Consider the following 13831-nt stretch of genomic DNA (forward strand, 5'->3'; position numbering starts at 1 on the left):
TCCCTTTGCTGAAGAGCAGCAAAGATAGGCATAGCAAAAAAGAAAATCCTTGAAAATATGCTGAGATTTCTAAATGTAGAATCATCTCAAATTAATGTCCAACCAAATTTAATGGATGGTAGAGAGGGAGAAATATCTCTTTATTGATATATTAAATAGGATGGGTAAATGGTTTATAGTAGGTAAGATGAAGTATGAGATAGTTGAAGGTTCTATGTGTTGAGTGTAAAATGTTGATAAGACAATGAAATAGATGTGATTGGTATATGGATTTTCTGAAGACAGAGATGGATAATAGAGATGCAGTAATTTTTATGTTGGAAGTTATAGATGAAGTCAGGGGAGTGTATACTGTTATCCAAGAAGAGGATAGGAGTGAAAAGATGCCCAATGACAAAAACTGAGAACACCAGAAAGGAATCACTGAAAATTGTTTAGAAGGAATGGTCATGAATAAGAATATAGAGAGATGAGATTACAGGGCTGAAGAAGGCTTATTGTTTTGAGAGATTTTATGTTGATAGATTCAAAGATAGAAAAAGAAGACATTAAAAGTGCAGAAACAGATGGTATCGTTGATGATCTGTAACCTGGAGGAAGGTGAAATTAGACAGCCTCTGGGCTGGTGTCCAGGTTGAGAAGTGAGTCCCGGAGAGGGAAAGGTTGTGGACACTGTTTTTGCTGTCACTGGTTGCTTGAGATTTCTATTCCAGCCGATTCACAATGACACCCAATACTTTTCATTAACAAACTTTGTCATCTTAGCAGAAATTAAACTGTATTCTGTAATTGCAAAAGTCATCTTAAATGTTTTTTAAAAATAAAGTTTATATTCCAATATGGGCTAAAAAAATAGTTGAGCTTTGGAATAAAGGTCTGTAAAGTATTCACTTTCTAATTCACTCTTAAAATGTTAACTGAAAGGTAATAAATGTTTTTTACTTTTCTTCTCATCTTCAATGATGAATTGTATATTGGTAGTGAGCATCTTACCAGAAGAGTGAAAGCTGTTTTAGCATGAGAAAACCACTTAAGCTGACATGCCATCTGCTCGCCTATAGTGAGTGTCCCAGTGGTTATAAAACTTAAATTTAGAAAAAAAAATAGTCCATGAATTAAAAAGCAAACCAGATGTCCTGGTCAACATCTCCTATCTTAATAAACAGAAATAACCAAGCTGTGTTATGATATTCTACCGCTTGATTTGTCTAAGAAAATCCCAGGCAGAGTTCCTTTAAAAGTTACTTCATGCAAATTTTATTTTTAAAAAAGTCAAGGGCAAGAATGTTTATGAGTCTAGGACCCAAACTTTGTATAAACTTTATGTAAAAATATGCCCTGGCTGGTATAGCTCAGTGGATTGAGCGTGGGCTGCGAACCAAAGCATCGCAGGTTCAATTCCCAGTCAGGGCACATGTCAGGGTTGCAGGCCATGGCCCCCAGCAACCGCACACTGATATTTCTCTCTCTCTCTTTCTCCCTCCCTTCCCTCTCTAAAAAATAAATTAATTAATTAAATATTTAAAAAAAAACTTTATGTAAAAATATAAAAGGTGGGAAAAGGTTTTTTGACTTTAATAAAGGAGGCTCAGCAAATACTAGGAGAATATAAAAATAATAATTTATTTTTAAAATTACAACTGACATACAATATTATATTAGTTTCAGGTGTACAACATAATAATTAAACATGTATATAAATCACAAAGTGATCACTCTCATAAGTCTAGTACCCATCTGATATCATAGTTATTACAATATTTTTTACTATATTCATTGTGCTATATTTTATATCCCTGTGGCTATTTATATAACTGGCAATTTGTACATCTAGTCCTTTCACCTTTTTTATCCATCTCTCCAACTCTCTTCCAGTCTACAACCCTCCATTTGTAATGTATACAGATCCATTCTCTGTATCTATGACTTTGTTTTAGGTTTGATTGTTTTCTTTTATTTTTGGGGGGTGTTGTATTTTTTTAGATTCCATATACATGTGAAATCATATGGTATTTGTTTTTGTTTGACTTATTTCACTTAGCATGGTACCCTTTATGCTCTTGCACATGGCAATATTTTATTCTTTTAAAAATTTATTTATGTTCAGAGAGAGGGGAAGGGAGGGAGAAACAGGACGAAAAACATCACATCAATGTGCAAGAGATGCATTGATTGGTTGTCCCTTATACACCTCCAGCCGGGACCTGGCTTGCAATCCAGGCATAAGCCCTGACCTGGAATCAAACCAGCAACCTTTTGGTTTGTAGGTCAACACTCAATCCACTAAGCCACACTAGCTGGGGCAATATTTTATTCTTTTTTTATGACTGAGTAATAGTTCATTGTATACGCACTATCTCTTTTCTTTACCCATCAGAGGAGCATTCTTAGAGTGGGAATGACTCATTCTGCTGATTCTGCTCCTAGGTGGTCAAAACCAATCAGAAAAGCTTTCCAAATGTCAATAGAAAAAAAGGCTTTAACATATTTGGCATTATGGAATTGACCAATTAGCATGCTTTCATTGCTTCAGTTATAAATCTGACTACAATCATTAGGTGTAACCAAGATTCTCATCAATTCTGGAAATAAAGGGTAAAGCTGCCTCAAGGAACTTTTTATTTATTTGTTTGTTTGTTTGTTTGCTTGCTTAGTTAATTTTTAGAGAGGGGAAGGGAGGGATAAAGAGAGGGAGAGAAACAAAAACATATGGTTGCCTCTCACATACCCCTACTGGGGACCTCGTCCACAACTCAGGCATGTGCCCTGGCTGAGGACTGAACCAGTGACCCTTTGGTTCTCAGGCCATGCTTAATCCACTGAGCTATGCCAGCTGGGGCTGCCTCAAGCAGCTTTTGATTTCAAAGTTCAGCTTCAGACTTTTTACTTGTTTAAATTATTTTTTTCTTAACAGAATTCTAAATTTTTCAAGTATGGCTTTGGAAGAGCCCCTTGAGAGAGACTGTATGTTTTTCTTGGTGATTGCAACATTGGTTATTAGTTAATAATCTGATTATTAATTGGCAAGTTCAGTTTTATCAGATGTTAAATAATGGTGCTGGTATTTAAGGACAAAATCCACACTAATCTTACAATTTACAGATAAGAGTGTCAATTTAAAAAAATTACAAATCAGAGTGGCAATTTACTGTTTACCATATAAGATAAAACTGGCAAGAAGACTGATACTGTTCCTAGATTGTAGAGATAGGTACATATAGCTAGATCATGTCAGTTTGAATACCAGCTCTACAGTTTATTAATAGGGCAATCTACTAACCTCTCTGAGTTCTCTTCTTTGCTAAATGGGAATAACAATAGAACCTACCTCATGGAATTGTGTGATGATTCATAGAGTAAATATAGGTAAAGTACCTGGAATCATATATGGCAGACAAAACGCTCTATGTGTCAGAGACTATCATTGAGTTCATCCATAAGAACAAAGAATAATTAAGACTATTACTCAGTGAGAACAAAGAAAATGGTGTTTTCATGAATGTCATATGGAAGAGATCATGGTACATAGAAAACCAGCTTCAAGCCTTTAGACAAAATATATACTCTATCAAAACTTAGTTTGCAAACGTTTATGCAACATGACAGTAGTCAGATGAGTATGCGTGGTGTTCTCACCATCCACCCATGTTGTCACAAATGGCAGTATTGCATCTTTTCTTATGACTCAGTAGTATGACCTTCTTTGTATGTACCACATCTACTTTATCCAGTCATGCTAAATGAAATAAGTCAGACAGAAAAAAATCAAGACCATATGATTTCACTCATATGTGGGATATAAAACTGAAAGCAACAAATGAACAAACAAGAAAAACAAACAAACAAATTCAAAGACACAGACAACAGTATGGTGGTTACCAGAAAGAAGGGGGGTGAGGGTACTAAAGGGTGAAAGGATTCAAATATATGATGACAGAAGAGGATTTGACTTTGGGTAGTGGGCACACAATGCAGTATGCATTTTATTAACCAGTGTCACCCCACTAAATTTAATTAAAAAGGAAAAAATAATGGACTCTAGGTCTAAGTAGAATACTCACACTGTGAGTATTAGAATCATGCATGTAAAGAACATGGCACAGTGCTAGGCACATAGGAAAGACTGAACAAAGATCAATGTCCTGTCATGGTAAAAAAATTAGATGACTTGCCTTTCATCATTATAGGCAATTTTAAATAACTAATGTTGGTCTTTGAAAAACTCTAAGCACTGTTCACTTCAAAATAGTGCTGAAGACACAGTTTTGCCATGAATTAATTTTTCTTTGAAACTATGCAATCCACAGTAATCTGTGATGAAAAAAAATACTACAAATCCTCTTGTTTAGTGATTTAAAATAAAATAGATTTGAAAGCAAATAGATGTGGATTCAAATACTGGCTCTGGTATCAGCTCTTCAATCATGAGAAAGGTATTATGCTTCCTAAATTTCTGATTTATCAGCTATAAATTGGATTAATTCCTTCCTCTTCCTCTCCTTCATTTCTCTCCTCCACCCCCACTTTTCCTACTTCTCCTTTGCCTTAATTAGTTATAATTTAATCCTTCCTGGGTGATTTGGTGAATTACCCTTACTTCATCTTTTAAAAGTGTAAAAACTTTTAACGTCAAGATTGCTCTATCATCTGGCCTAATTGTCTCTGGCTTGTTACATGTCTTTGTATCATTTCATATACCCATGCCTATCTACCTATTTAGCAGATTAATAGTATTTCTGCAGAATAATTTATTTTTTTGCCACATTTGGTGATGAACTTTTATTCAAAGGTCACATGTTTTCCTCTTGTTCATGCACACATTCTGGAGCTATGTAGACTAGTGTATTCAGAAAATATGAGATTCTCAGGGATTTTTTTTAACCCTCACCCAAGGTCATACATAATGATTTTGGAGAGAGGAAAGGGAAGGAGAGAGAGAGGGAGAGAAACATTACACTACTTGACCAGGGAACAAACCTGCAACCTAGGCATGTGCCCTGACCAGGAATCAAACCCATGGCCTTTTGGGTTATGGGACAACACTCCAACCAACTGAACCACTGTGGACAGGGCAACTCTCAGGGATATTCCAACGACACTCCAGTTTATCCAGTAATGGGAAAAGCGGAAGTGCATAGAAAGTTTTTTCTGGTCTTTATCCTACCTTTTTTCTTATATTTTATTTTGCATATTAGTTCATTAGAATTAAAACTTTTATGGTAACCTTATTATAATTATAAATGTAATATATAATTTAGATATGTAAAACAGGAAGAAAATAAAATTGTTGACTTTATTGTTTATTTATATTTTCATATATTTATTTTTTAGTAACTGAATATTTTAAAAACAAATGCAACCATAGGTTTTTAAACAATTTAATTAAGATAGTATATTAAATTTTAAGTACTGAGTTTTTTCATCTTCCGAAACCATTTTCCACATCCTTTGAAAATATTATTTTGTTAACTATATAGTGTTGCATTATATAAAGAGCATTCTCATTTAATCTTTCTACTGTTGTAGGACATTTATTTCCAATTTTTGCTATTATAAGTAATGCTGCTATGAATATTTTACATAGAATTACTCTCCACATTACAGCATCCTTATGAACATGTATTTAAATTAGAATTAAGTTATTGGGAATTAAAAAGAACTACTACAATTGCATAGGAGAAAGGACACAAAGATTAAACACTGACCACAGATATTTTTCATGTTATGATGAAGCTCAAAGCTGTACTCCAGATAGTTCCTTACAGAAGATAATATAATATTGGAGACTTTTGGTAAAGAAATTTAATATATCTCTAAAACAGGATGCCCTCTGTTTCTTTGCTCCAGGTAGATCCACAGCTGTTAAATGAAATTATTGCTTTTGTCAGTAATAAATAAGAGCATTAAATACTAAAGAGAAGATAATATATAGTTTGTTGCAGATGTATTTTTTATGCCCATGTAAGTAACAAAAGTCCAGATGATGCACAACTGTAGGTCCTGAGGAGTGTTATAATTGCAACTCTAGAAGAAAGGAATAATTGTATTTTAAATATATAGTTTTTATACTTCTAATCTTATTGTTAAATTAATTGCAACATGTTATGTACCTCTGCGTGTCTGGAATTCTTTTTTTTTTTTTACTATTTCTTTTGCCTATGATGAAGTAATTAAAGTCAAAATATGAATAAACTCTTCTCATGGTGGAAGCATGTCAGAATCTGCATGGACTTGGTCTGAGAATCGGGGTTCAGTGAAAATGAAGTCACTGCTTTGTAACTTACTTGCAGTATTGACTCACCTTGATTTGCTTATTATTTGTTTCGCTCTTTCCATTTCTATCTTTTATGCATATTTAGTGTCCAGATCCATCATGCAAACAGGACTTGTTGGCCTACCTGGAACAGATTAAGTTCTACTCCCACCAACTGAAAATCTGCAGTCAAGTTAAAGCTGAGATCCAGAGCCTGGGGGGAGAGCTCATCATGTCAGCTGTGAGTACTGCGGAGAGCTAATATCATCATGCGCAGATGTTTAAAACCAAGTTGCTACATTCCTCCTTACTCCACCAAAAACTATAGATCCATAAACTCAATTGGAGCTTAAAAAATTGCACTTAAACTAGTGAGAAATCTTTCCAGATTTCTTAAAGATATGTTAAATAAGTACACTGTGTTTTTATTTACTTCTGATAGTTTAGAATGAATCAGGTTTTGTAAGCCACTTGGATATAAAACAAATGTTAACTTAGAGCAGGATTTTCAGACTTCAGAAATAGTACAGATGGAACTCTGATTTGAATCCTATCATTTTCACTGAGTAAATGCATATGACATTGCAAATCAAAGTAATTATTTATGATTGTTAATTTATATTTCTTTTCCCATTATTTATTTCAATATCATAGAAATGCAGTTTTTGAAAACTTTTATTTCCACATGTAATAGTAGAAGTGGAATATGATAGAACACTATAGATTTAGAGGAACTTTCATAAATTCTTTGCTGACCCTGAGTTTCAATCTGCTATAAAATGACCATGGTAAAAATAATGTCTAACTTTTCTAATCATTTTTAATAACAGTATATCATTGCTTTAGAGTGGGTATGGTAATAAAATATTTTATATGTATAGTGGATTCAGTTATCAGTGACTTTGAGAAGGGCATGGATCAAGATTATAAATTTAAGTTAAAGTGAAACATCATGAATGTTATAGGAACTTACATTCATAAAGACAAATTTTTAAAAATGATAACAGCATACTTATAAATTTGTAACATCTAGGACCTCAATTGTCTGACATTGGACTTTCCCACAATGAAATTTAAGATTCTTAAAAAAAGTGTAGTTACAAAAATGCAAGCAAAGGATTAATTACTATCAAGGGTAGAGAGCAGGGAATAAGCCTTATTTCCTGCCTTATATTTTATGTCATTTAATCTTCATAATAGCAGGCCACATAGACTTTATTTGCTTGTTTTGCTTACGTTAACACTTGAAAAAAAATGAAATCCATAAAGGTTAAATAGCTTCCTCAAGGTCATACCAGTAAATGTCAGAACTGGGGTTTACTTTCCAAGACCCATTTCTTCCCTGTTCAGGAGGACAACCTTGAGTCTATGGTGAAAGTGAAGACCACACATCAAAAGTAAATAATTTGGAAATTACATGTAGTTATTATTAGAAGTAACAGATTTAGTTTCCTTGATATTTTTCAAAAACCGGAAATCAAACTTACAAGACAACACAACCTGTACAGTATTGGTGTTCTGTCACTTTTCCAAGGAAAAATGTATTTTACATTGTCACAATCTATACACACAGAAATGTGTGTGTGTGAACACACACATGTATACAGGCAGGCATATAAAGACATAGCAAGTGTATACTTACACATGCATTTAAAAGTATTGTATCTTTAGTCTGAATTATTAGACATTCACTCTACACTTTCTCAACAGTATAATACTTTGTGTTTAAAAAATATTTGTAGGCCAAAGTCTGTCTTTTGTTCACTTTTCTTAGTTTCACACTCACACCATTTTCACATGGTATAAATCCACATGAATTTTATCTTTAAATTATGTGCTACTTTTTCATGTTGCCTGAAAATAAGGTTTCAAAAAAACTATAGAAGTTCAGCCTATACATTGCTGCTGAAATACATGACTTTTAATTGTCCTTCCAAAATATAATTTCCATCAGATATATGAATTGAGTTTGCATTCATTTCTGTTTGGTATGATGATTCAAATTCATAAACTTTATATATTTTACAGAAAGTTTAGGTATGAGCCATTTAGAATTTTTTATTTACAATTTAAAATCTGAGTCATTTGATAAAATGAGGAATACCATTGCAATTTCAAAACTATTTGTCATCATTTCACCAACATTTTTCATTAGAAAACAATAAATCTCGAAATAGGAGCATGACCCCTCTTGGATGTTATACTGCTGTCTTGCATGTAGATCCTGGAAAGCTATTAAAACACATTTCATTTGTATGTGACAAAGCATGCTTTCTTTAATCTCTTCATGACCCCGAGTTTTTGTCTTGTTCTTTTTTTCCCCTTAAATTGAGAAGGCCTTATCTAGGTCATCATCTTGTCCATAAGGTCTCCTGAAAAGTAACAAGCAAGTTTCTAAAGCAGGAAAACTCCGTAAGCATTACAGAAATTTGGACTCAAAACTACAGATTGTTCAAAGTTCATTAAATAGATTTTGCATTTCAAAATCAGGTTTAAGAAACATTACTTTTAGCAAATATATTTGGTTAAAAAGAAGTGAAATGCATTTCTGGAGTGAATGTGCAGAGAGCTGTCTGGGTCGGGAGTACTGGGATTTAGTGTAAAGAGAATGAATTTATAGCAGAAAGGAATATTTTCCAATCATTCTTATATATATATCTGCAAACACTTACCCTAAAATTCCATGTTTTACTTACAAGGAAAGCCAAGTGTGGTTAGTCTAAAACCCCAACCATGAATTGAGTATTGTTTCTGCACCAGGCATCTCAGAACACCCAGGGATGAAAAGATGAACAGAACAACCTTTCTCAGGATGCTCAAATATGTGCATGTAATATGCCTAAATATACAAGATGACTCCAAAACAATGTAATGAACACACATTAGTATGCCTGAAAGAACATAGTAAGAGGTGAAGAAATAATTCCTCTGATGTGGCAAGTGGGTAAGAGAAAGCCCCATAATTGGCTTGACTAATTGTACCTTGATTAATATGTAAAATCAAATGTGTATTTGTTGGGGGAAGGAGAGGAGAATGATTCAAGGTACATGGCACAAATGAAATTAAAAGTTAAGAGAAGAAATTTTATAAAAATAGCAAACTGTTGTGACTGTAAACAATTACACTCAGTAGTGTTGGTCTTTGTATTGGGTGGGTGGGGAATAGAAGAGAACCTGAAAACGAAATCGGAGCTCTTTCAAAAGAACCATTGATAGCATTTTAATCTGACCCTGTGGGCAACTGAGAGTAACTGAAAAAATTTAAGTTTGAGATGGGCATACATAGATCCATACATTTGGAATGTAACTGTTTTTGATAAAATAGTGATAGCTTGACAAGATGAAGGAGGGACTGGAAGACAGAAACCTGTTTAGGAATCCTTTTTTTTTTTTTTTTTTTTTTTTTAGTCTAAGGGGGTAGCAGTGAGGACCTAGATTAAGGCAACATTAGTGAGAATGGAGAGCAGTGTATCCATGCAAGAAAAAATTGGGAGGTGGAAGGTATTAGAGTAAATGATCTATCGAATGTTAAGATTGAAGAAGAAAAAACTTGATTTAATTCCAAAGTTTTAAGATTTGTTAACTTACTCAACAGTTGTATCATTAACTGAAAGCAATATGTAGAAGAAGGAGCAGAGTAGGATGGATAAGGTGATTCATTCAGGTTTTGCCTGTTAAATTTAAGTGACTAAGGGGCATCTATAGAGAAAGGTCTAGGAAAATGGGTAAATAGCTGTCAAACTCAGGAGAGAAGTATGATGGAGAAATAGATGGGACCATCCAATGAAATTATGCTGAATGAGACAATATAACTGAGGCAAAGATCCAGAAAACTTTTTGTACACACAGGAGACTCGAATGTTCCTGTCTCTGATACAGACTCAGTTGTGGCAGTTTAAACAAATTGGGAATTTACTCTCTCCATTAAAGAAAAAAAAAAAACAGTCTGAGAATGGGCAACCCAGGACTGTTATGGCAGCCTCACAAAGCTATGAGGGAATCAGGAACTTTTGTCTTTCTGCTTTATTATCATTGATTTCTGGCTTTCATTCTGTCAAGTCAAAATGTGGCTTCTCCAGCCTTAGGTATGGCTTTTATATTTCAGACAGAGAAACAAACGTTTCTTAACATCATTTTAACTCCCTTCCAAATACTTTTCTTATATAGTATTGTCCAGAACTTAATTACATGGCTATACTTAATTGTAATGGGTGCTGCAAAGTATAAACTTTGTTTGTATGGGTTTTAATCTGGGCACATTACTTTCCCCAATTAAATCAGTTTTGTTTCTGTAAAGAGAGCGGGGGTATTGGGTGGCCGCTAGCAGTTTCTACTGTATCCTTCTGATGACCAAATCCACACCAGCACTCGCATGTATTGTGATTATCTGCTTTCTATGCATATTTTCCACTGGACTATATAGTCCTAAATATTTTTGATTGATTTAAGGTACAGTCACCAATGTCTATAAATAATGTAGAAATTTCAGGTTGACTGAGCCTTAAAGTGCATGTTGGATCTTTATGTTTTCGAAAGCAGTATCAGTAATATAGGATAGGCAACAATTAAACCATAGTGGACTGAATACTGATTATGCAATGACAGAGAAAAGGTGGTAAAATAAACTAATTTTTCCAACAGTTTGTAGCTGAAAGGAAGGAGAATTTCTTCCTGATATACCCGTATTTTGGTCAAATAGGAGGAGTAGTTTTCTGTTAAGATTGTGAGTGCTGTATCCACAGTTTCATTTTAACAGAAGAACAAAGTGAAGATATCCATATATTCAATCAGTTTTCAATATTGCTTAGAAGAGAAAATAATCCAAGTTAACAGTAATGATTTGAGATAGCAATCAGATACACTGTATCCCAGACATTGTTCTACTGAGACACTGGCTGGGTTATGGAACCCAACTCAGCTTCCGGTTGTCCCTCAGTCACACGAACGTGCAGCCAGCATGGCCTTCCAGTGGCTGCCATTACTCAAAGAGAGAGGGCCAATATTAAAATGAATCGAAAAATATGATGAAACAGAATGAAACCATCTTATTAAGCCTACTGTTGCACAGCAGTTTTCAGCCACCTGGACTTGTTAATAAGCAATTTAGGAAAATATAACTCTAGGAAAATTAAAACATACATGGTCATCCAAGGGCATTCTCATAAATTCTATATCAGTTGTTTCTCTAAAGTCCTTACGCACACTGCCAAATGGAGAAGCTACTGAACTTTGTAAAATGTATCTCACCATAAAAATATATTGTTATATATTCTAACCTGTATATAAAAAATAAAATTCAGGATGAGAAAATAAAAAATTTAATTGGTTTGAAACTCTTAAAATTACCCTTTCCTCAAGTGATTTTAGGCTAACAATTTTTATACTACTTAAAACTGATTAATTATGTATTCACCATGTTTTGTGTATTTCTTTTAATTTGTTTAACTGTGCTCACTTACCCTGAGGCAGGTGCGCCAAAGCCACAATTTTAAAAATTGAATAAATAAATAAAACTAATCAGTCAAGGGGGAAAGATCAGTGAGACTGAAAATTTGCCAAGCAACTGCAACTGAGTTTTAGCAGAAGTCAAGGGGCAGTGCGCATTCAATTAGGAATGAAAAGAAATAACAACAGTACAGCTGTTGACCAAAAGAGCCACTAGGGCCTGCAGAACTTGGGCAATCAAGTTCATACAGAATGACTTAGTAGGTTAATGTGCTTGCCATGTTAAGATGTTAAGGGAATTAGTTAATGAGCTTTCTGAACTTACTGCAATCATTTGTAGTCAGCAAAAAATTAGGAAAACTAAACAAGAATTGGAAAATTAGCTGAAGTATTTATAGATTTAAAAGGGGCGGGGAGATAGGTAGAGATGGGATGGAGATAGGCGAAAGACATGAAGTAAGGGAGAAGAAGGCAGAGAAGGGCCAGGAGAAAAAGTGAAGAGAATACACTTTACCAATAAACTTAACATTAGACTGTTTTTTATGTGTTTGTTTAGTGTTGGGTAGGAGGCAAATGGAAGTCATTGGACCTTAGTAATTCAATACTGTATTTTAAAAAGAAGAGAATCATGGGAGTGCTGCGTTCTTGTTTTGTTGCATTGTAGCGAAGTAGGCTAAGTTCTCATGGTAACTAGATAAACTAATGTCACCATGGATTCGATTTTTTAATTTCCATTTTCAATTATAGTTTACATTCAATGTGTTTTTGTATTAGTTTCATGTGTACAGAGTAATGGCTGGACAATCACGTACTTTAGAGAGAGCTCCCTCTGTATTTCCAGTACCCACCTGGCACCATACAGAGTCATCACAATATTATTGACTGTGTTCCCTCTGCTGTACTTTACCTCCCTGTGACTCTTTTGTAACAATGCATTTGCAGTTCATAATCTCTTCACCTTTTCACTCAGTCTTCCAAACCCCTCCCCTCTGGCAACCATCAGTCTGTTCCATGTACCTATGTCTGTTTCAATTTAGTTTGGTCATTTATTTTGTTCTTTAGATTCTCTATATGAGTAAAATCATATGGTGTGTGTCTTTCTCTGGCTGACTTATTTCATTTAGTGTAATACCCTGTAGACCCATCTATGCTGTCACCTATGGTAAAATTCCATTCTGCTTTATGGCCAAGTGATACTCCATTACATATATGTGCCACCATTTCAAGATCACTTCAACCTGCAGGACTTCCTTTAGCATTTCTTGCATGGCAACTCTAGTGGTAATGAACTTGCTCAGCCTTTGTTTACCTGAAAAAGTCTTAATTTTTTCTTTACACTTTCAAAGGACCTTTTGCTGGATATGGTATTCTCAACTGACAATTTTTTAGCACCTTGAATATATCATGTCACTCCCCTCTGGCCTTCAAAGTTTCTAATAAGAAATGTTTATTTTCTTATTGAGGAGCCCTTATAAGTAAAAAGTTGCTACCTTCTTGTTGATTTCAAAATAATATTTTTGTTTTTTGCTTTCAACATTTTGATCATAATATGTCTTGGTATGAGCCTTTTTCAATTCATACAAATTGGAGTTCATTGAGCTTTTTGGATGTTTATATTCATGTATTACATAAAACTTGGGAAGTTTTTAGACATAATTTCTTCAAATATTCTTTCTGTTTTTTTCTCTTTCACTCTTCTCAGATTCTTAAAAATAAGTATGTTGATAAACTTAAATGTGTCCCACATTTCTTTAGAATCTGTTCACTTTTCTTTAGTTTTTTTTTTCTGCCTGGCCCCCAGATTTGTTCATTTCTTTGCCCATTCTTCATGACTGCTTATTTTCTTGCTGACTCTAACCTGACTTTGAATCCCTGTAGTGATTTTTTTTTCATTTTAGTTATGATGCTTTTTAGTTCCAGAATTTACTTTTGGTTTCTTTTTATGTTTTCTTTCTCTTTATTGATAGTTCTGTTTGTCCATCTGTCATATCTTCCATTAGTTCTTTTATTTATTTTTAATTTATTTTGGAGGAAGAAAAAAGGGAGAAAAGAAAGACAGAGGAAATATTAATTTGTTGTTCCATTTATTTATTCATTAACTGGTTGCTTCTTGTTTGTGCTCTGATCAGGAGT

General features: G+C 34.0%; 1 protein-coding gene across 2 annotated transcripts in view; it reads left to right on the forward strand.

Annotated features, from left to right (window-relative positions):
- The window catches only part of CTNNA3 (catenin alpha 3), a 1497017-nt gene that overhangs the window by 1443795 nt on the left and 39391 nt on the right, over positions 1-13831 (forward strand). For both annotated transcript variants that reach the window (XM_028513307.2, XM_036026898.1), the window contains exon 17: positions 6360-6494. In XM_028513307.2, coding sequence (XP_028369108.1) covers positions 6360-6494 — 135 coding nt within the window. The remainder of the gene's footprint in view (positions 1-6359; positions 6495-13831) is intronic.

This window comes from Phyllostomus discolor, chromosome 5 (assembly GCF_004126475.2).
Source record: "Phyllostomus discolor isolate MPI-MPIP mPhyDis1 chromosome 5, mPhyDis1.pri.v3, whole genome shotgun sequence".
NCBI classification, from domain to species: Eukaryota; Metazoa; Chordata; class Mammalia; order Chiroptera; family Phyllostomidae; genus Phyllostomus; species Phyllostomus discolor.